The 22,824-nt window shown below is 37.9% G+C and overlaps 1 protein-coding gene across 1 annotated transcript; it reads left to right on the forward strand.

Moving 5' to 3' along the window:
* Positions 1–10: 10 nt before the first annotated feature.
* On the forward strand, positions 11–16,187 carry FAM178A (family with sequence similarity 178, member A). Its single transcript, XM_010564822.1, has 14 exons — positions 11–238; positions 3,070–3,152; positions 4,058–4,174; positions 4,460–4,627; positions 6,433–6,535; positions 7,948–8,023; positions 9,799–9,940; positions 10,408–10,516; positions 11,699–11,875; positions 12,435–12,532; positions 12,980–13,067; positions 13,588–13,710; positions 14,518–14,595; positions 15,575–16,187. The coding sequence occupies exons 1-14, from the start codon at positions 140–142 to the stop codon at positions 15,626–15,628; spliced, it is 1,515 nt and encodes a 504-aa protein (XP_010563124.1). The 5' UTR covers positions 11–139; the 3' UTR covers positions 15,629–16,187.
* The last annotated feature ends 6,637 nt before the right edge of the window (positions 16,188–22,824 follow it).

The following is a 22,824-nucleotide window of genomic DNA, read 5'->3' on the forward strand; positions in this document are numbered from 1 at the left end:
AGGAGAGTTAAAAGTTGAAAGCACCTGTACAGCTGAGTCTACGTTGAATGGAAAATCAAAAAGCAGCTTTGATAGTGAAGATGAGAGTTTGGAATGCAGTCTAGATGATGATGAAGAAGTATTCATACCACTGCAAGAAATGCTGTCTTCAAGACCCAGGGCACAGGCAGGAACCCTGGAAGAATCTAGTCTTGACAGTTTTTCTCAGGACACCATGACTCCATTACTGAAGCTTCATGTAAGTGGCTAAAAAAAACAAAAAAAAGCATTACGTTAGCTTTGTTATATTGTATTATTAATATGATTTTTTCCTTTATTCATAATGCACAAAAATGCAGAGTTATTTGCCTGGAAGCCTGGTTACTCAGCTTAATGGTCCTATGCTGTACAGTGCAATGTAGTCAGAGAAGGGGTGTGCTTGTTACTATGCTTGTCCTTGGAATGGCTGAAAGATGGTTTGTGCAGCCAGATTGTGTTAGCTGTATGCCTTTTGGTGGTTTTCAGGAGTTCTGGTTTTGCTTTTTCTGCTAAAGAAAAAGGCAGGAGGTTACATTTAGAAGATGTGTGGGGTCTAATATTTTCATTTTCCTAATCGGGTAAGATTTTTATGAGTTGAAGTTAACTAGAGGAAATTGATCTAGATGTTGAGAGATCAGTGTGCTAGGCTCCAATTGTATATCCTTGTCACAGTCTGTGATTGTCAAATCTGTGTACGAGTTCTTGATCTGTAAGTGATGTTTTCTTTGAGGTTGAATTTCATGGAAATTGGAAGTATTTTAGAAAGGATTTCAAAAAGCTCTATGACTACTCCTGCTCAGAAGGGATAGATGAAGTGTTTGAACCCCAGTTTGCAGGGTATTATGGTGATGAATTGATGTGTGTTTTTAAAAGTTAGCCTATTTTTTCAATAACAGCTTGTCAAATAAGTAGTGATTTTGAAGTCTTATTGTAAAATAATGTTTTAATTAGGAAGGTCCTGCAGTAGGACTTGGTGTGGCATACCTGACAAAGTTGGTACAGGTTGGAAACGGCTGCATTTAAATAAAAAGATTTTGTACTGAGTCTGGCTGAGTTGGAGTTAATTTTCTTCATAACAGCTGTATGGTGCTGTGTGTTTCGGACAAAAACAGTGTTAATGAGAGACCAATCTTCTGGCTATTGCAGAGCAGTACTTGTATAGCATCAAGGCTACTTCCCACTCTGCCCCCACAGCAAGCAGGCCGGAGTAGACAAAAAGTTGGGAAGGGACAGAGCCTGGACAGCTGACCCTAGGAGACCAAAGGGATATATGCTATGCCACATAGTGTCATGCTCAGCCATCAAAACCAAGCAGGGGGAGTTGATCTGGCATGTAGCCACTACTTGGAGTCTGCTTGTGGGAGGTACTGAGTTATTGCCTTTGCATCACTTTCTCTTTTCCCCCGTATTCCCTCTTCCTTCACTTATTAAACTGTCTTTATCTTGGCCCATGAGTTTTCTTGCTTTTGCTCTTCTTATTCACTCCCCTGCACCACGGGGAGGGGAAATGAACAAGCTGTGTGGTGCTTAGCTGCTGGCTGGGGTCAGCCCACGGCTATTTTCTACAGTAGAAAACAAGCAGCAGAATACCTGTATAAATACTCTTGTCTTCATCTCCTCCCATTTTTAAATCTCTGAAATGGTTTATTTCTTGATTGAGTTACTACCTTTGTAGGCAGATGTTGAAGAGCCATAATTATTTTATCTGTCCTCATAATTCATTATGCAAGCATGTTAGACTCCTTGTGGTTACATACGTATTCCGCAATCTTAACCAACATGTCTGCGTAATTAATGGTTAAGACTGATAAACAGATGCAGCCTAGATCAAATATTTGTGGCATGTATGTGGCCACAACATTTGGCCTATCCTGTTTCTGCATAATTAATGGCCAAGTAAGACAAAACAGTTAAGAACTGTCCCAAAATTTCCGTGACCATGGTTTTTGCATATACTAACATTCTTGTCTTGTAAGAAGGGGCATATGTGCACATTGGAATAAAGCCTTGATTCCTGTTGTTAAACAGTCATTTTAGACATATTAACCAGATACAAAATAAGGTAAGAGGTCTTTAGCTATCCCACAAGATTTTCCACACAGAGACATGCTGCTTGTTACATTTGCAAGGTCTCTTTGAATACCAAAAATCAATGCTGTATTAACTGGCTTCTTTATTAGCAGGTGGACACTTAACTTCGTAAACTAACTTCTCTTACTTTTGGGTAATAGAAAATCCCTAATGAGAGGGTATGCTCTTACTGAATTGTGTTGTCCTAAAATGAAGGAGCTCATAGGAAGAAGCTTTGTCACTAGTAAGAAGCTTGCAATTTAAGAAGGTGGTCAGAAGGGCACTGCTTGTCCAAAGAACTGAATTATGGTGATAAAAGATTTCAAATCTGTGTTGTGTGCTACTAGCTGAATGAAACACTGGCTACTGAAAAACTAATTTTGCTAGTGGTTAAGACATTGTGTGTTGTTTTGGTTTTTAATTCTATTTATTAGCTTCTTAATCTGGGTTTGTATTAGGATTTTGATTGGAAGCTTTGTTTTGACTGATGATTTTGGAGGTGATTTAGCAAACACTGGTGCTTTGTCCTCTAGGGACTCCTGAAAGTAACATAGAGGTACTGAATTGTTTTTGGAGTTTCTTGTCTCATGCATGAGAATGGGGATTCCCAGGGTCTTGGTGGATGGTAATAATAAAGCTGTGAGGTAAAAGGCTTCTGATGCTAATGCTCTTTGTGAAGGTTAGCTGGAGATCAGCCCCAGGGAGAGAAGCAGAGACTTGCTTTGCTGTTCTAATCCATCGTGAAGCACAGTTATTTCTAAATTAATCACTGAGAGAGACTTGACCATTATATAAAATTGTCAAGGAATTGAGAAACCTAAACTGTTAATCATCTTATTTTTCAGGGTCTCCTTTGAGTTTTTATTTTCAGATAAAATATCATTAAAATTTGAAGATATTTCTATTTTGATTATGTTTATTGTCTAATAATGAATTGATAGCTTGTGGTATTTTTTTAATTTCTCACTATTTCATTTACAGCTTTCTAAGCCTTCTGTTGTTAGCCAGGTGTCATATGTGAACAGCTTAGAACATCTTTTAAAGGAGAAAGAAGAATCTAAAAGGTTTGTTTCTTAAAGTTGCTTTGAAAAATTTGTGATGGAGTTGTGGACGCTTAGATTTACCTTGTCTCTCTGAAACTGCTGGAGTTTGGGTAGCAGCAAGCTAAACTTTGCCTGCTGATGCCACCAACATACATCTGATGGAACCTACAAGTGTGGCTTAACTGTAAAAGCTGAATGGCAGGCTCTTTACAAGCAATAAAGAGTGATTTGTGATACATTTGTCTACCCCTCAAGAGCCAGACTAAATTTACTGGTGCCTTCTTACAAGTCACTGAGCCAGCTAGCAGCTGCTGGTCAGTCATGAAATAGTATTTATGAGGACTGACTTTTTTCAAAGGCATTTGTAGCTCAGTTTTGGTTTCCGAAGTTGTGTAAACTATTGGTATCTGAGTAGTTAACACAGTTCAGCAAACAGAACTAATGAGTGTTCTTGCAAAAGATCTTTTGGGTAGAAAGTGTAATGTGGTATATGTACTAATGGCAAATGGTGGTGATGGGTATATGTGTGATTAACTGTTTTGATTAAAGAATCTGACCCTAGTAACTATGGGCTGACTGATTATGGAGTAGTGAATACTCCTATAACTGATACTATTTAACAAATAAAATACTAGTATGAAGTTTAAAAAAAAAAAAAAATTTCAACCAGTTGGTTGAGTGTATTTGTCTCTGTCAAACTAGTGATTGATTGTGTTGTTGGAAATTCATTGGGTTTTGGGAAACATCCACTTTTTATTTTGGAATAGCAAGATGCTTGTTTATTACACAGATGCAATGTCTTGCCTGCTTTTGCCATTTGTAATTGGCTACTGACTCCTGGGTTCACATTCAGAGCTTAAATTTTGTTGTCTTCTGTTGTAAATACTAAATGGTGGTGACATGTTCTGCTGCTACTGTTATTTCAGGGTAGATGAACTAGAAAAGCGGTTACAGGAAGACATACAAGGAAGGGAAGCTGATTCTACAGATGGAGAAGATGAGGAAAATGCCAGTGGAGATGAAGATCTCTCAGAAGAACACAGGTCCTTCCAACTCCAAAACCAATTAAATCTAATTCTTCAATTAGATCTAAATCTAATTTTCTAGCCTTTTTTTCTAATTTTCCTCTCTATTTCCATCTGTTGTTAGTATGTTTAACATGAAACATTTTTATCATCCTTCAGGGTTGGGTGGATTTTCTTCAACACTATTGTGTTTTCACAATTCAGCTTTCACATAAGGCTGATGTGTACATCATCTGAAAATAATTGTCTCAACCAGCAAATAGCCTTTCCATGTTTAAATTCATAAAATTTTGAATTTTACAGGGCATTTATAAAGAGATTTTCAGTAGTAGCTCATGCCATACCTGACTACCACCCTGGAGAAGATATATTTGATTTATCAACCTCTGGGAAAATCTTCAATCAACATAACCTAGACTTGAGGAATTTTCACTTCATCCCTCAAAATCCTATAGGAAAACTCCTTTTTAGGTAAGAATATCCTCTTCACTCAGTTGTGTTTACTTGGACAATTTTCTTCAGTGTTAGCAGATTTTAAGATAAAATAGTATCTTTGCCTGCGAATGAGCTCTGTCTTACTAAGTAGGCAAGACTGACTCCCTTTTCCTGGAATTCTCTTTTCCAGGTTAGATTTACAGAACAGTGAATTGTTACTTGAAGCTTCCCTTCTTTCCTCCTCTGGAATTCTTGAAAAACATCTTAAATGAGACACAAGGAAAAAAAATAGGTGTTCTGGCCTCTTCCATATTTCTACTGTGTTGGGCTATCATTGATAATCTGACCAGTTTGTGAAAGATAAATCCAGAAATGGAAGGTTATAATGAACAAAAGCTTAACTATCCCAAGACAGAAAGAGGACCCTTGTGGTGATCTGATTTGTGACCTGCTGGTGTTGCATTATGTTTGCTGAAAGACTTTTAGATGTTTTTGTCCTGAATGGGCCTGCGACTTAAGGCTTCACTTAATGAGGGTTGCAGAAAGTCACAATTTCTGACATCTGTTAGATTCAGTCACTGAGCTAGCAGTGTGTCTCTGTGGATGTAAACAACTGTTCTGTAACTCATAGGGATTTGTATACTATATTTATGAGGCTGTCGGACAACAAATAGCTGGACAAATTCTTGCCTAATACCACAAGTGCAAATCTTGAAAAATTCTGGTTATTTCAGTTGGCGTTTTATTCCAAACTTGCATCAGTGAAACTGAGAGAATTCATTTAATCTTAAAGTATTTTGTATCCATGTGTATCTGCTATTGTGGGTGTGAAGAGGAGGAGGCTGGCTTTTCCTCATCTCTTTGAGGAAGTGATGTTTGTGATATACTCATTTTGCTTCAGGCCTTTATTAATATGTTTTGAAGATCACGAGGATATAAGCTTCAAAAGTATCTTGTAAGTCAGTGACTGGAGGAATGAGAATTAAATGAATCTTCCCTTGCAGAAGGCAATTATGATATAATTGCTTATGCATTCTGCCCAGTTGGCACAGCTAGCATGTACTGGCTGTCCAGTTGGCACATGGATGTCTTCCTAGCCACTTGCTCAGTCAGACAGATAAAGGGTATATGGAGAAGTTAGGACACAGATCTCTCAACAGAGCTACCTGTTTCAGTAGATGCTGAGAATAGAAGAGACTAAAGAAGGGTATGTGGAGAAAATGGGTATCATATTCGGCTGTTTATGACATACCTGACTTTCTAAAGAAGAATAATGCTAAAATAATTCATTAATAAAAATGACGTATTTTCTGTTCTTCCAACAGCTACTTTTTGCACCTCACAAATTTGCACAGTGAGAATAGGCTGTTTGATTTTAATTGCTTTAGTTTGCCTTCAGACTATATATTTAAAATTTAAAAATTTCAAACAAAGATTTTTCTTCTAAGAGTGTACGTAAAGGTCATTGGACAGTAAAAAGTCTTATTCACTGGTCTCATTGAGCATAGCAGTCCATCTGTGTAGACAGGCATGACGGTTCATTGTGCAATAGTGTAGATCAATGTTTGAAGTTTTATTCTCTAATAATAAAAATGTTTCCAAATTATATAGTATGGCATTCTGGAGAAAAAGGTAGTTGTAAATAACAAAGGAGGTTGAATTACTATAGTATTTCACATAGGTGAGAGCATAAGAGTAACATCTGTTTTGGATGTTCAGATCTTTGTTTGCTGTTGATGGTGATCTGAGGGGTGGGGAAGTTCTTATGCTTTTGTGAAAGTGCTGGTTCAAGCACTAATTGATTTTTCTCCTCTTTCCCCACCCCCATCTTTGTCTTACAGTTCTAGTGTAACACAGCAGCTTTCTTTAGCTATTAATGGTTTTCTGACTTCTGCTTATGGTTGTGTCTTGTGTCCCGTACCAATTCTAAAGTGGCTTTTCCAGGTAAGTCTACACTATTCATGCAGTTAAACTGCAGTTATACTCTGTATATTCTTCCTGGAAGCCAGCTGTAGCAGGAATAATCAGAACAAGTTTGTGAATCTGTTTGTTAACAACTTTTACATCAAAAAATCTTTCTTTCTAAGTTCTGATTTGTTCTCCAGTCTGAACTACTTTGATTGTCACTAGGGGTAGCTTTTTCTCCACACTTTCTGAGTGACTGCAAAGCTGCACGTCCTTGTCCATCTTCATACATATTACTGCATTTGAAAAGGGTACAGTACATGCTAGGTGAGAAGAGACTTCAGGATATAATAGTGTGAGCCAAATCACAACCAAATGTTAATCTTATTTCCTTTCACCCTTAAAGTACATGCTGCATTATGCACAAGTGCAAAGTATCACCTTCTAAATCATCAGAGATACCTGCATTATCAGATAATTCTCTTTGGAAAAGGTTTATGTGTATTATGACTCAGGAAAAAGTCTGGAGCCATTCTCAAGGAAATGTGGTGTCTGTCTGTTTTGTAGATGTCTGTGTCCGTGTCTAAATCCCCAGGAATTTACCTTGTTCTGTTACTCATAAAAACACCCCTTTCTAATCTCCATTCTATTATTATTTACCACATTCTAACTGTGCCTGAAGAAAACTGGACTGCCTGTGAAATTGCCGCCTGGGTCTGTTGGCTGGCTTTGCGCTTTTGCCGAAAGCGAAATGTTTTGCTCCTGCATGTCCTTCCCTCCAGCCAGTAAAAAATTGCCTTCCACCCCTTCTGTGAGCCCTAGTGTTCCTCTAATAAGGAGGAATTGTGAGCCAATTCAGCTCACTTACAGAGCAGGAAACTGTACAGCGCTTGGGGGAGAAAAAGAAGAGGTTTTTTTTCTGGCCTAGTGAAGTGCTTCAAGAAACCTGAACTGTACTTCATAGTCGTGTTTTTGTAGTTAAAGAGTTCTAAGAAAAACTAAGGATTCATTGTTTCAGTTTAGTATCGCTTATGCTCAACTTGCCCATGACTGGGCAAGGTTGTAGTTAACTCTGTTGCCCCTGCTCCCCATCAAGGAGTCCAATTTGATAACAGATGCAAATGGGTTCCAAAGGGATACATGATACTTACCATTCTCTTAACCCTCAGTACCTTCGTATGAACCAACAGATTAAACATGGCTTTACAGCATCTCATATTGCAAATAATTAATTTTAAAGTATTCATAGCATCTGTGCCCTGCTTGAAATAATCAATACTCACAATATTCTTGGTGTATCTTGCTTACAGAGGCTTTGGGGTTGGATTTTTTTCTATTACTGTTTCTTATTTTATTTTACCAAGGAGTTGGTTTATTCTTTTTTAATTAAAAGAAAACTGATGCCATCATGCAACTTGGTGTTTGACATGTAGCTTCTTTTCTCTCCACAGATGATGTCTGTTCATCCTGACTATTTTGTTTCCACCCAGATTTTAGACAGATTGATGGAGATAACACTAAAAAATGGTGAGTATTTGAAGGATGGAAAACTGACCACCTGAATGAAGGCATTTCCCTTCTGTTAAGTATAGAAAGGTATTGGGGAGGAATTAAAAGGCACTGGCTCTGTTCTGTGATTTTTGGCATTAATTTAGGCTCTCTGTTACTTACATAATGCTCAAATGCTAGGAGTTAGTCTTCATTGAGTGTGTGCAAGCTGTACCACAGGATGTGGTCCTGGCATGTATTTGCAAAGCAGTGCATCTGGTACAGCACCTTTTAAACTCACTTCTGTTATTTCACAAATAGAATTGACCTGAAGAAGAGCCCAGTCTGCTAAGAAGTTTATTCTCCTTTCCATTTCTTACTCTGGAAGATGCAGACATTCATTTCATAGCTTAAGGACTACAAGATGTTTTTCACATAGTCATACCCAGTATGTAGCACTGCATAGTTTACTTTCTAGATAAATGGCAAAAGTGAAGAGAATCATACACCTGTACAAAAACACTTTCAAGGATCTGCTTCAGCCCACACTGCTGCTCATGTCTTGTGTGTTTTGCCTGCCTTCATCTGTACTCTCAAATACTTCTCCAGTACAAGTTCCTTTGTATGTTCTTCATGTCTTCACTTTATTCAGATCCATCAAAAGTCACTAATTCATTTAAGCCTGCCTGTTAACATTGTTCAAGTAATGTGTTTCTCTTGAAGTACTTGCTCAGTCTGTCCAAACTGTACCCCATATTTTGAATTTTGCTTGAAATCAGACTGTGAGCTGATATGAGAGGGAGCGTAGCCTCCTTTATTTTGTGCTTTGCTGATACTAAGCTTGATTCTGAATGAACAGTTCAAGCTGATGAATGAGCATTCAAAGAATTAATGCTGTGAGAGATCCCAGCAGATCTCTGACTTCAGAGCAGGATCAAATAGGCTACAGTTGCTCCTGGAAAGTAGTCTACCCACTTTAAAATTGCCAACTGTGGAGTCTTTAAACCATTCTGAGAAGTTCTGTTCCAGTGCTTAACTAAGGATGCATCTTTTTTGTTGTTTTTTTGTTTTGGTTTGGTTTTTATGTTACTGAATTGAACATCAAGATCTGAAGCTGCAGTGTCTTGAGTGTTATGTTCCATTATATCTGTTTTTTTTCCCACAAACTTAGCTTTAAGACACAAAATTGACCCAATTCAGAATTCTAGTGACTTCTGTCATTGTTTGGAAAACACTGTGTCTAGTTTGATGTTTCCTTGCTAGTTCAGTGTTCTATAGAGAATCCTCTGTACAGTTTGCAGACTCTCAGGTACAAGTCATCATACAAATCAGCCCTCTTTGCAATGAGCATTGTTTCTTACTTCTATCAAATAAGTGAATTCCATCTGTTTAGCACTTCTTTTCTAGAAACATTGCCTGTTTTCAAATCTTATTTAGCTCTACTGCAGTCCCATTATAACACCCTCTTGCCTGTACCTACACAGAATGGTAATTTATGTATCCTCTTAAAAGTAAATATTGCCTCCCTGATTATTCTGCTGTTTGTGATGAAAGAGAGCTGTGAGGTAAAATGAGTGCAACTTTAAAATAATTCACCTGTTACATAGGCAAGGTGTTTCTCTAGCATAAAATACCATGTTAGACTATTTTTTTCCCCTCATCATTCTGAAAATAAGCATATTGTTCAATGTAGCAACTCTTCTGAGATGAGAGCTGGTAGAATTGATGCAGACTGCTCAGCTTTTTTCCCTTAAAAGGAACTAATGCTAAGAACTAAATTTAAAACTAATCCATTCCATGTCTTTTACTTGTAGCTTCCATCAGTGATGAACAGTCTAAACCATGGATTCCTTCACTAGCTGATGTGTCAGCTGTTTTTGTCAATATGGGTGTTGCGTTTAGATCTCTCTTTCCATTGCAGCATCTTCAGCCCAACTTTAACGAGTGTGATATTTTGTAAGTGTTTTCCTTTTGATATTTATTGCTTAGATCCTGTGAAAGCAAGGCTTGTGCTTAGAATGTAGAATCAGAAGGTTCTCCTTTATTTCCCCTCCCTTCCATCAAGCCATACTCTTCTATAAATTCTCAGCTCATGTCTTCATAAGAGTAAATAAACCAGAACTTCAGACAATGCCTGACAGGTAAGGATTCAGCAAACCAGAGCTTTGTCCTTTGTCCTGCACCTTCCTAATAGAGGTTTACAAGAATTGTTGCCTAAATAGCTGGGCAGAATTGTAAGTAATTGGTTACAAGTTGAGATAGGTGTGTGTGCTCTGTAACTGAGGATTGTTTTGATTTGAAGGCATTTTGAAACATGCAGGGTTTTTTTGTTTTTTTTTTTTTTTCTTCAGTTTGATGCAAATAAGCCTTTGTGGGCTTTTAAATTGTTGATTTATTGCTCAGATTAGTGTCTCTTTTATTAGAAGTCAGATTCAAGAAACAGTGAGTAAACAACAGCCAAGAGAAGACCTAACCTCTGCCAATCCAGCCTTCCTCAGTCTACCAGAAAACAATTTAATCAATGTGATTAAGGTGAGAAAACTCTAGTTAGTGTGGGAGAGGGTTTTGTGGGGGTGGGGTGTGTTGTTACTTTGTTTTGTTTTTTAGCAAAAACCGGGGTGTCTTAATCTACTCCTGGGCATGTTTTGTGAGTAGATGCTATCCTGGGGTTTCTGCTGAATCAGATATTATTGCAGGCTTGTTGCAATCTCTAAAGTTTCCTGATTTCTATTAGCTTCACTCACAACTGCACAGTTCTGCTGCCTCCCTTTTCCAGCTGTGGCACTTTATCAAATGTCTCTGCTCCTTTGTGTAGAAAAAACTATCCATTTCTGTGTTCCAGTGGAAATGGGAAGGGGAGTTGATGTTGGGTGGTATGTTTTATGCTGCTTCAGTGTGTTAGTGCAGCTCTCGGAGGTATGTGATCAGTCCCTGTGCAGCACAAGATGAATGAGGTGGGAGCTCCTGGAAGACAGGTAGAGCTGTGACTGACTCTGCTGTGGAAGTGAGCTGTTAGATCCATGCACTGTGTCCTGTGAGACTGTAGGCTGAATGAGTGCTGGTCACACCTCACAGGCTAGTTCTCTCTGATTAAATGTTGTATGGTGAAAATACTGACTTTGTAACTGATTCAAATACTTCCACAAGGAACTCTGAAATCTTCCTGACATCATTTCTTTAGAGATTTTTGACTGTAAAATCACTTAGTTCAAGAGAAAGCGGTCAGAGCATCTCCACTAGAGACAGGATACTTATATCTTGATAAATGTATGTTCTCATTTACACACACATCCCATATTGTAAGTAACCCATGTGATAATGCTTGGGTGGGGAAAAATCTCTTGATTTATGTTTTCAGTATTACTTCTGTATTTAGAAAGTCTGTCAGTCTTTTGTTCAGTTAGATGAGGATTGTCTGAGCAGTGGAGACAGATCTTCCCTACTCCTGTAATGTCCAGGGAATATTGCCACGTTCAAAAGATGAGCCTCCAGGAGGTCTGTTAAAAAAACAAAAAAAAAACCAAAACAAAACAAAAAAAAAAACAAAAGAGTGCAGTTACTGGCAGATGGGGAGATATTAGTACTCAGGTGTTGCAAGAACAATATATCATTTGAGGTGCATTTTAATGTGAGGGTGGAAAACTTAAGTTCTTATCACACTTTAAAATAAGCTAACCCAATTTCAGATCTTAATGCTTTTTATTTCTTTTAAAGTTTCTAGGTTTCTGTACAACAGTAATTCAAGGTGGATATACTGATCAAGAAATATTGCTGCTGCTTCTATTGCTATTTAAAATAAGCTTGGAGAAACAGTTAAAGCAAATTCCTTTGGTGGATTTTCAGTGCCTTTTCATAAAGCTTCTGATAAGTATAAGAGACTGGGATACAAAGGTAACTTCATAAATAATTTTCTTGTACTAGATTTATGAAACTGCAACTTAATTTTCAAGAAAAACTTCTGAAGTTTTCATTTTTTTTCTTGAAATATCAGAAAAATACTGCTTGAAAATGTAATATGAACAAATTGGGAGTTTTGGATTTGTGTGAGATTTAGGAGGTGGGTGGGTATACTGAGAGGGTTTTTGTCCCATAACATTATGATTGCCTGTCCTCTTCTGCAAGGGAACTGTTGTATTGAACTTACTCTTATGTTTACTAAAATAGCTGTATGTTTAAAATGGCTCTGTGAAGAAATGATTGCACTAAGCTGATAAAATGTCATTAAAAGCAATCTAATCTCAACTACCCTACTATAATAGTATTTAGTAGACTTAACTACAGGTGCAATGCAGAAATACCTTTATGCACATCATCTCTTATTAGATCAATTCCTTTAACGTTTATGCTCTGTATGTTTCTAGGGAGTAGATGTGTACTCCTTTGCAAATAAAACAAATGCCCACCATATCCATTCTTCAGTATGGGGACTTTTGTTGTTGTTGTTTTAAAGATGCCCGAGCTCTGCCTGGCAGTGAGTGAACTCTCCACTCATCACCATAATCTCCTGTGGCTAGTTCAGCTGGTGCCTAGCTGGATAATACGTGGACGGTAATGACACTGTAACATCAGAAATATGTAGTATCATTAACAGCTGATTTATTTGTATAAGCACAAAGTCTGATAAATGCAATGGGTATTAAATTTTCTTTGGGTGATTCATGTCTGCTTTTAAGTGTTAATCTGTTAGGAGTTCTATATCTTTGAAATTAATAAATTTATAATGTATCTGAGGAGAATGAATTGGATGCTCAATTTCAGGCTTGGAGGCAAGCATCTAGCAGTGTTTATTTGTGCAGAAAAAAAGCTGCAATGAGATAAGGGTACTTACATTTTACTAGCCTCTTTACTAGTTTAATAGCACCTATATTGAGAAAATCCAGTTTAATAGTTGTAGGCAAGTTTATGTCTAGGGAAGCCGTGCATAGCCTCATATACTTTGTAGAAACAGCGTGGATTTAAGAAATTCTCTGGGAAAGAAACTATTTTGTTTTTCAGGGAAGTAAGAAGACGTCTTAGCCTACTGATAATTTCAAAGCTTCTTAATAAAAAGCATATAGAAATACCTGATGACAGTGACAAGCAGGTACTGCATATATGTGTTGTATTTGTATAATTTGAAAGTTTAGAAAACGCGTATATTATTTTTTGTGTTTTATGTTTTAATACTGTAAGCCTATTTTCAGGAACCTTGCAAAATGACCAATTAGTAATTTTTAGTTTAGATTAGTATTAGAAGTATATTTGCACATGTGTGTAACCTGCATGTTCTGCAGCTTGTATGTGCATTATTGTTTATGTGCCTAAACATTCATTTTGGACGTTGGAAAGAGGCCTACGCTTCTTTCAGTCTTCCTTTCGTGTTCATGTAGAGTCACTCTTTGTTTTCCTAGGGTTGATTTTTTTTTTTTTTTTAATTGAGGCAACATACGAACACTTCAGTTTGTGAATAGTCAAAAATTACCCAAAGCATGAAAACTTCCATTTTAATTAAAAATCCCCTTTATGTTCTTGTCTTAGTGGACAAATAATATCATAGTGGCACTAAGTTTCCAATTTTCTATTGCCAGTAAACCACTCCAATTTGTTAATGCTTGTATCTGTAGATGTCTCTTCTGCATCATTTTGTGGTGTACATGAAGCCTTCTAATCTACTAAAGAAGATGAGAGAAGGACTGGAGCAGCAGAATGCCACTGGAGATCACCTTCATACAAAACTAGAACAGGAGGTATAGCTGATAGTGCTTTTTTGCATTTGTCTTTTTATGCGCCTTCTACAATTTTGAGAATGTTTCTTTTAATTTCTGTTAACTGAGGACAGTTCTGTACATGGAATTGTATATACACTATTTTGTTGCTGTTCATGTGTTAAAATACTACTTGTGTTCAATTTTGGTTATAGTCATGGTGGAAGGAAAGAAGTAGCATGTGACAGAGGAAGCTGTATTAGGCTGTTTGACAAACAGGGAAATCATCAGATTTCCTGAATGGCTAAGTCACATGGATGTCTTGAGTCCTGTCTTCTGTAATCAGAAGACCATCCTCCCTCCCTTCTGATGTAATCAGTGGAAACTGTTTGAGGCTGAGCCAGACCTTCACCTGCAGGCTTCAGAAAGAGATTTATGAATCTTTTCTCATAAACAAGTATTAGAAAGATTTTGTATTTCCATCCATCCAAAAATTGAATATTGGTTTGGTTATTTGAGACTATCATGGAGATCTCTTAGCAAGTATTTTGACCTTGCTTTTGACCTTGATGTAGATGATAGGGAAAATAAAACCAACTGCTGAATTTAATTTTCAGTAATTAAAACTACAGAAAGTTTTGTAGGTTACTTAGGTAACTTAAACCAGTGTTTTAAAATGTTTCTAATATATGAATGTAGTGTTTCAAATTAGTTATTTAGGCAAATGTGTAGACATACTTGTCCATTGATCTGGCCATTGGAGGAATCATTCCAGAAAGCAAAGATAGTGCTGTATCTAGATGTGAAGAGTTATGATTGACTGCTAAAGCTCTTTTGATTTCTCTCCAGGCATACTACCTAATCTACATCCTCCTTCATCTAGTCAGTGAAGCTAGTTTCTTTGATGTTGTAAATTCTAATCAAAGGGTGAGTAACTTCAGTGGCTAGATCTTTAGATTTTAAAAGACTATCATGCACACTTGGTCTATTTTTGTAAGACCTATCATGTGATGGAAGATCACCAGTGGATAATAGCACTGGGGGAAACTTTTGTTCTGGGGCAAAGTAAATGCAGAAGAGCTTTCTCTGCATTTCTGCAGATGGAACTACCTCAAAACATAAGGCTGTGGATCAGCAGACATTTATTTTGTTAATCTTTCTCAGAAAGTAACGGGAGATTAACTCAACACAGAAATTCTAAGAAGTTCAATGATCCTATGAACTCTTGAAGTAAGGTTGAAATTTTTCAGTCTAGAAGAAAACCACTTTGAAAACACCCAGTAAAATATGTTCAAACACATCACAGTTTTCTGTGCTGGAGTGCAGCCATGCAGCAAGTGAAAGCTAGGACCGTATCTCCTCTGTTCTCTGTAGTGATAGTTCCTTTGTGCCATGTGATGAACATCTGTTAAGTAATACCTTCTGCTTAGCCTTTCAGTAATCCTGTTCAGATTTCTGTGATCATTTGCTGCAAGGTGTTTGCGTACACCTTCTGCCCCATGGAATCACTGTTGGCTTTTAAGAAATCTGTCATGAACTGTTTGAGAGAAGTAAAGCAGTAATGTTTGGTTACACTTCAGGGCTTAAGCGTCTCAGTTTCCTACTCAATGCAACAAGATAATCACAGAGTATAATCTGAAACAAAACTGTATGTGGTAAAGAAAATAATTATATTGTGACGATCTTTTGGGATTTGTTTTTTACAACTGCCTTCATGAAGATTTGTGGAGAACTTGATCTTTTTTTATATATTTTTTTTAATGTCTCTGTATTTCTTCATGAAGAAAGAGTCCATTATTCACTGACCTGTTAGCCATCAAGTGGCAAGAAGGGTGTGGCTGAATATTGTGCAGGCTAGACTTTGTATAGAATCAATATAACTCTTTCATTTCTGGTCCTCTTCCAGTTAGATTGGGTAAATTGTCATGGCCTTGAGACACCAGCAAATGTTTGTGAGTAGAATTTCAGCATGTCTCACCTGTTCTGCAGAGCAGAGCCTCTTTGCAGCTGTTCAGTGAGGGATTGCAAAGAGGAATTTTATGAAGAAATTCACAGAATGTGAAAGATCTTGGGAGCCATTATGAAGAGATTATGGAGTTGCGAAACTGCTTTATTAAAGTAATCAGAAATTTAGAGAGAAATAAAAGATCAGTGCATAAACCTTGGATATGTTTTACCTGCTCAGCCAATTCCTACAAAAAAAAATTACCTGAGTCATCCTTGAAACTACTTTTTAAAGCTCTTAGACCTGGTTTACCAGGTGCATACAAGCAACTGATAGAGGATCTTATGTTCTTTATTTTCCCCCCTCCTTACTGTATGTTTCTGAGAAAAAAAATCAAACTAAAGCATATAATTTTTAAATTGAAATAATATTTGAAGAAAGCTTTTAGTTTTGACGTGGAGGATTTAAATAGCTGTACACTTTTGTCTTTATTTAGCAACACTTACTGAAGCTTTGCAGTGCCTTAGATAAGCACATAAAATGTGATATTAGGGAAGATGCAAGGCTGTTTTATCGAACTAAGGTAAGGCATGTAAGTTTGGGGTTTTTTGTTTGTTTTGGGGTGGTTTTTTGTGTTCTTGTTGTGTGTTGTTTCCTCATCCCAGCCCTGGAAATTCTAAGAGTTCCTCATGGGTTTGCTTTTTTTCCTGGTTTCTCTGTCTGCATCATGTCTTTGCAAGTACGTAAGTATATGCCCATTCTAATGCACTGAAAATACTCTTTTTGCTAACAACAGGACTCTTAACAACTGTAAAATGCGAGCTTGCCTGCCTTTTAGCCAGGCAACCCACAGAGTTGCTCTATTTCTTTTCCTGGCGGTTGTTGATAGTTGACTCAACTTTTAAGAGCAGGGGCTACCTGCAGGGCAGGATACAGAGGACTGAAAAACCAGCCTATCTTGCATGTGTCTCTGTTTTATTTTCAAATTAATGAGTTAGTTAAAAACGTTGTGGATTTAAGCCAACTGTGTGTGATGTAGCATCAAGCTTGGATAATTGCCTTTCATTTGCATTGTGGTGCGGGGCTTACTAATGATAGTCCTAATTTTGTGACTTTAATGCTTTGCATGCTGTTGTAGCAAGCCAAATCAGATCAGTGATGATAAAGTGACCAACCCCAGCTTTGAAAAGCCTTGGCTTCTTCAGCTTTAAATCAAACTTTTGCAGTTGTGTGCATCCTTACCTCTCGAGAAGATTTTTCTTTTTTTATTCAGCCAGATTAGTAGAGCATGGATCCTTTTAACAAGTTAATTACTCTTGCCTTGGATTTTTGTATCTCGGGTCACACTCACTTTTGTTTCTATTGCCCTTGCACTGAGAGGGGAAAATCTTACTCTGTTTTCCCCCCTCACTTTATTTGTGTAATAGTACAGTAACTTCCAGAGGGTGCCACTGTGCTGGGTTTTAACACAGCATATGAAGCAAATCTCTGTTCTGAATGGCTTGGATTAAACACCTGCATGTGTTTGGTTATGAAAAAGCACAGTTTTATGAATAAAGAATTCATTTCAGAAGCAGACAGTGCTGCATAGTTGGCTTTTGTGACTGCAGTTGCAGGCAACTTTTCTAGGTACAATCAGACTTGTGTAACAAACCTAACTCACCTGAAGGATGAGGTGGGTGTTTGGGAGGCCAGAGGCTTATATGGTGATTCCAAACACTTAACATGGGCAGTCAAGTGCCTGTAAAATGTTTGCGTAGAGTACATGACTTTGAATTCAGGGTCCCAAATTACAGGGATCTGGTTGGAGTTGAAGTGGTGATACTTTGTGTCAGCTGTAAAATTCTTCCCTCTCAGTAAACCTTGGGTGTTGGGTTATCTGGGGTTTTATGGGTTTGGGGGGTGGGGTGGAGACAGGGGGTATGATTTTGGTCTTTTTTTAACATAAATGGCTAAACTAATCAATCTGAATTTGCAGGTAAAAGACTTAGTTGCTAGGATATATGGCAAATGGCAAGATTCAATACAAACCACTCGGCCTACTCAGGTACTGTAATGAAACCTTCTTCTCTCTTTTTCATATTGCAGGGTGCATTTAACTCATTTTTTTAGCATTTGAAAACAGCATATTCTTTTAAAGAGATTTTTTTTTTCTTCGTAAATGGCATGGCTGTGGAATACGCTTAGATGTGTTAGAATAGATTTTAATTAAAATTCTTACTTTGCTGGCTTCAGTAGAACCAAGATTTCATCTTTATTTTTAAAAGTGCTGCTTTTGTAAATGGCTTGCATAATACACTAAAACGCTAGTACTGAGTCAAGTCACAGGGCCTGACTCTGATTATAGTTATTACCAGATGCTTTGAAAAGGACCATGGGGCAGGAATGCAGTGATGCACTTCCTGCCATGGTCTGGCAGTGTGTGACTTTGAGACTGCTTGAGTCCAAGGTTCTATCCACATATGTTTTACGGCTCTTGATAACTCTTCCCCCTTTGAAAGTGTAGAATTTCATGCAATGATTAGGAAAAGCCTTTCATGCTCGTAGTAAATAATGTCATGATTAGTCTTGGTGGAACAGGTGGATAATTTCTACTGATACCCAGAGTTCAGAGCTGTTTCTTCCAGTCTAGGGTTGTAAGGTTTCTTTTGTAATGAGATCAGACCAACTGTTTGAGTCCTGTCTTGGAATATAAAGCTACCTGTCTTGGAAAAGCTTATCTTTCCAGTAATGTAGTGTATCACTTAAAATTTAAATTATACATACAATGCTTAGTATCGATTTGAGTTAAAAATTGTGTAATCAACCATTTGTCTGTAAAGACTACTAATCGCTCCCAGCAGTGTGCAAAAAAGACATCGTTTGTAGTACGTGTGACATTTCTTGTTATAGAGGGGGAAGGGAATTAGATAGTAACACATGGCTGCAGAAACTACTTAGCAATTGGAAGTTGGTAGTGATGCTGCTCTTTCAGAGTTGTTTTTTCAGAGATATTTGATGTTGATTCACATATGGAGAAACTGGCAAGTGTTTCAGAATAAAATTCTAGGGACTTGCAACTCATCGTTGTGATCTCAAGCTAAGCACTTGCTTACTCTACTCTTCTATCATTGGTTTTCTGACTTGTTTACTACTTTGCTTTTACTCTTTAGGGAAAACTGCATGACTTCTGGGAGCCAGATTCATGAAATCTTGCCTAGTTCAGGGAAAATAACAGAAAAACTCTGAAACCAAGGAAGATGTAGAATTAATGGAGCTTTACCTTGGATGGAACAGAAGACATCGGTCACCCGAGTTAAAACTTGAGCTCCATTCAAGCAAATACTAGAAACACAAGGAGCTAATTTGATTAACGTTGCTTTTACTACAAATACACTACTTCTGAAAAATTGAAGTGGGTAAACTGAAAAAAACCCGGCTATTTCTATAGCCCTGTCTAAATTGGCTAGAAATATTTTATCATATTGAAAGCTGAGGGAAGTTTTCTTGTTTCCATTGTTAATCACAAGACATATTTGAAAACTGTATGTGTTCGTTTTCTTACCAGCACACACCTGCAAGCATTGCTTTAGGGTGGCTGGGAAAGAACTGCCCTGTGACATGGAATGTGAGTTCAGAGACAGTGTTAGACCTCCTCTATTGTGAACAGGTGATGAAGTGGCTCAGAATGGGGCTGAATAACAGAATTGCCTGCACATGTTAATCTGCAAAGCAAAATTGGTATGACCATCCAATGTCTCTAAAAATTACAAAATACAGCAGTTGCATGTGAACAAGTGACTGCTCTCATGTCCACTTCAGGGTGGAAACAGAGCTTAAGAGTGGTTGTGCCCAAAGAAGTTAAGTGGATGCTTCTTTGCTCTGTGGTTGTGTTTTATCAAATAACAAAAAGGAATTTGTTATTACAGTGATGCATTCATTTTAGCTTAACTTCCTCATCTTCAGGCATTAATTTATTTATGCAGTGAATGTGACTGCACAGGAAGTGTTTCTATAAGACCAAGTTATAAACGAGATCTTATTACCCCAGTAGTATTGTTGTACTGATCTTTAAGAAACAATGTATCTATATTTGTTGTCTGGCTTCAGAACTTTCTCTAAATGGAGAAAATACTAATCCTAAAATATTAGCTCAGTGGATATTTGAGGAGATGAGCATTTGGCCCACCTATGTAAAAACTGAGAAAGCCTGAATTCCTTTGTGTGAAGTCTTGCCACACACAATCTGTGCGCAAAGCTCCAAGGGCTGTTTGTTAAATAATCAAAGGACAAATGTGATCTCCTTTTGTGTTCTCTGTGCAGTCATTTAAATCTTACACTGTGGTTTGTCTGTAGGATATGAAGAGAAAGTTAGGATATTGGGTAGAAGCACCAACTGGGATTCCCTTAACAAGTGAGATTTTTAATAACATGTCCATTTTATAATACTGTTTCCTTTTAATTTTTGTAGATTATCCTGTCTTGTATGATAAATTCCGTACAACTTTCCAAGATGAGAATGTAAAATAAGGCTCAAACCCCCGCCCCAATCCAAAAACCAGAAAACACCCTTCAAATTTAAGTATGTATATTACATATAAAGGAACTGCTAGAGAATGGACACATGTCTTACAGGGAAGGTATTTTATTTGCAAATTCCTGTTAAATGTTTTGTCTTTCATTTCAAGTGTTAGACAGTTAGCCTAAGACTGCAGCATCTCTGTGCCCTTCACAGGATAATCAGCTTATCTTTGTTCAAACAAAAGTTATGCTCGTGGCATTGTTCAGGGGGGAAAAAAAGAAAGAAAATCCCTTTTTTTAATCTCAACGTGTTATTGAAGAATTGGAAGAATCTACCTCAAAGGGTATCTTTGGCAATAGAACTGCTTTAGGCTAAAAAAAAAAAATTATGTGGTGTTACATAGGTATAGCAATGCCATCCTTTGCGCTGCCTGTCTTTGATAGTGTTTGATACAACCTTCCCTCTGGTAGCAGTTGCTTACTGTGTTGAATATATTGTATGTTAATTTTATTAATGTTTATATTTTTTCTCACTGATGTTGTATAAAGTTTAAAAAAATTGCAGAATATGTTTATTGTATGTAATGTGTATATATTTTCTTACTATGTAAAGTTGAAGTTGCTGTCCTGTATATTTTGGAGAAGGAAAGGGGAGAGGTTTAGACAGCTTTTGTACTGCAGTTCAAAACACGTTGAAACTGCTGAGTTTTTTTTCTGGATTAAATAACCACTTTGATACTTACTTCTATTTAATAGAACAATGAAAAAATAAAACTAGACATGCTTTTCTAATTAAATGTCCCTGGACAAAATGGGCATGCCTCAGCTCTTTCACAAAAAAAGGGCTGTGGGTCTTATTTTGGTCTTACAGCACATGTTGTAATTCTTAGGTTCACAGCTGATTAGCTTACTATAAATGGAGAAAGTCTTGAAATCATTCTTAGCTCAGCCAGTCCTGTGTATTCGTGCTTAATGCCTGTGTATACATTCTGACGTTTTCCCTCTCTCTCCCCCTCCTGCTTTGTCTGGACTTTCTTCCATCTGTTTTGTAGCTGAGTAGTAATTCCCCAGTTGCTTAAGTCTAGACATGGGTTGAATTGAAGCTCATCAGTATCCTTACAGAGATGAACCCAAAGCATCGCTGCAGTCTTTACAAGGGACTGCTGAGCTGAGCAGTGCTTCAGGACTCCTGGAAATGAAATAGCAAACCTGCTGCTGTTGTGTTTTGCCAACTCATTTTCTGGCCCCCAGCCAGAATTTATGTGCATTGGAAAAGGCTGTTTGCACGGTAAATGTCTTAACTGCTTTGGGTGTCTTCAGATAAGCATTTTGCACTGAGGTTTATCTTTTGATATTATGTTGGCTGTATTAAGAGCTATGTTATCTCATTTCATGTGAAATTAGGTGCACTTTATTGCAGTAATCACAGACAAAAAATTAAAGGCTGACTATAAAATATACATTTGTGGCTCTGTTTTTTAAATTTTCTGACAAGCCTCTGTATGGCTTCAACTTAAAGCTAGAAGCTTTTTTTAAGAAACCTGCCAGCGAAACTATTTGCACATCTCATATTTTCACCATTCTGTTGTGGAACTTGGTAATGGATGGGGATTTCAGAAGTGATTAATGACTTGCAGGCAGGTCTGGCTGAAGGTCAGTCGGACATGTGTGCTTCATTGATGCAGTGGCTGCAGGAACTCTCTGAAGTCCCCAAAGCTGATACTTGAGTTGATAATATCTTTGGGAAAAGCAGATGACTGGAACAAACATGTGAAGTGTGCCATTATTGCTGGCAGAGCAGCTGGTGAGATTGCTACCTCTGAAGTCCTATCACATGGCATTTCAGTGTGGAAGAAGACCTTTTTTTAATAACGAGGAATGGATACTGCGGTGCTAATTTTCTGAGCAGAGACAAGCCAGGTCTGTATCCATCAAAGGTGCCTGTGCTTAGCATCCTCTAGCAGCCAGCTCTGGGTCTCAGCGATGGCCTAGCCCAGGGGTGGACACTAGGCATGTGGGCTGCGAGAGAGACTACGCTGTCTCTTGGGAGATTCAAGCAAGTACTTCTGGGTAGTTGGATTACAAAGAGGATTCTTCTGCTGACCCTGTTGCTAGCAGGAATACTTCAAGCCACAGTATTAACACTGGTCTTGCATGTTTGTTTTTTCTTCTTTCCCAGGAGAACTGTATGTATAGGATAGTATCCCTGGCTTGGGTTTGTGGTTTGTTTTGTTGGTTGGTTGTTTTGTTTGGTTTTACTTCCACTGGCTTCTAGAGTTTGTGTGACTTTCTGTTCCACTGGAAGGGGCAAGTCAGGGTGCTGCTGGAGATGACACTCCTAATTCTTCTGGGGGCTCATTCCTTGGGCTTATGAGCTCTTGAGAAACTTCTTGCCCAAAGTTCCCCCAGTGGGAAACAACCTACTGTGCCACAGGGGCAGCTGTTGGCTCTGACATCTTGGTGCTTGTTTCTATATCCTGAAAAAGAGAAAAGGCTCTCGGGACTGGCTGGTGTGGGTGGGAGAAGAGGCTTGATGAGCTTGTAGGAGCCTAGGCAGCTGCTGTGGGATCCTCCCTTGGAGCTCCAAAGAGGTCAGACAATCATTAGTGGATTTAGCTCATTCCTTGTGGTTTAAGTTATCAGAATGCTCTTAATGACGTTCAAATTGCCATTTTCCCATCTTCCCCCCCCCCCCCCCCCCCCCGCCCCCC

This window comes from Haliaeetus leucocephalus, unplaced genomic scaffold (genome assembly GCF_000737465.1).
Source record: "Haliaeetus leucocephalus isolate CR32 unplaced genomic scaffold, Haliaeetus_leucocephalus-4.0 Scaffold184, whole genome shotgun sequence".
In the NCBI taxonomy this organism is placed as follows: domain Eukaryota; kingdom Metazoa; phylum Chordata; class Aves; order Accipitriformes; family Accipitridae; genus Haliaeetus; species Haliaeetus leucocephalus.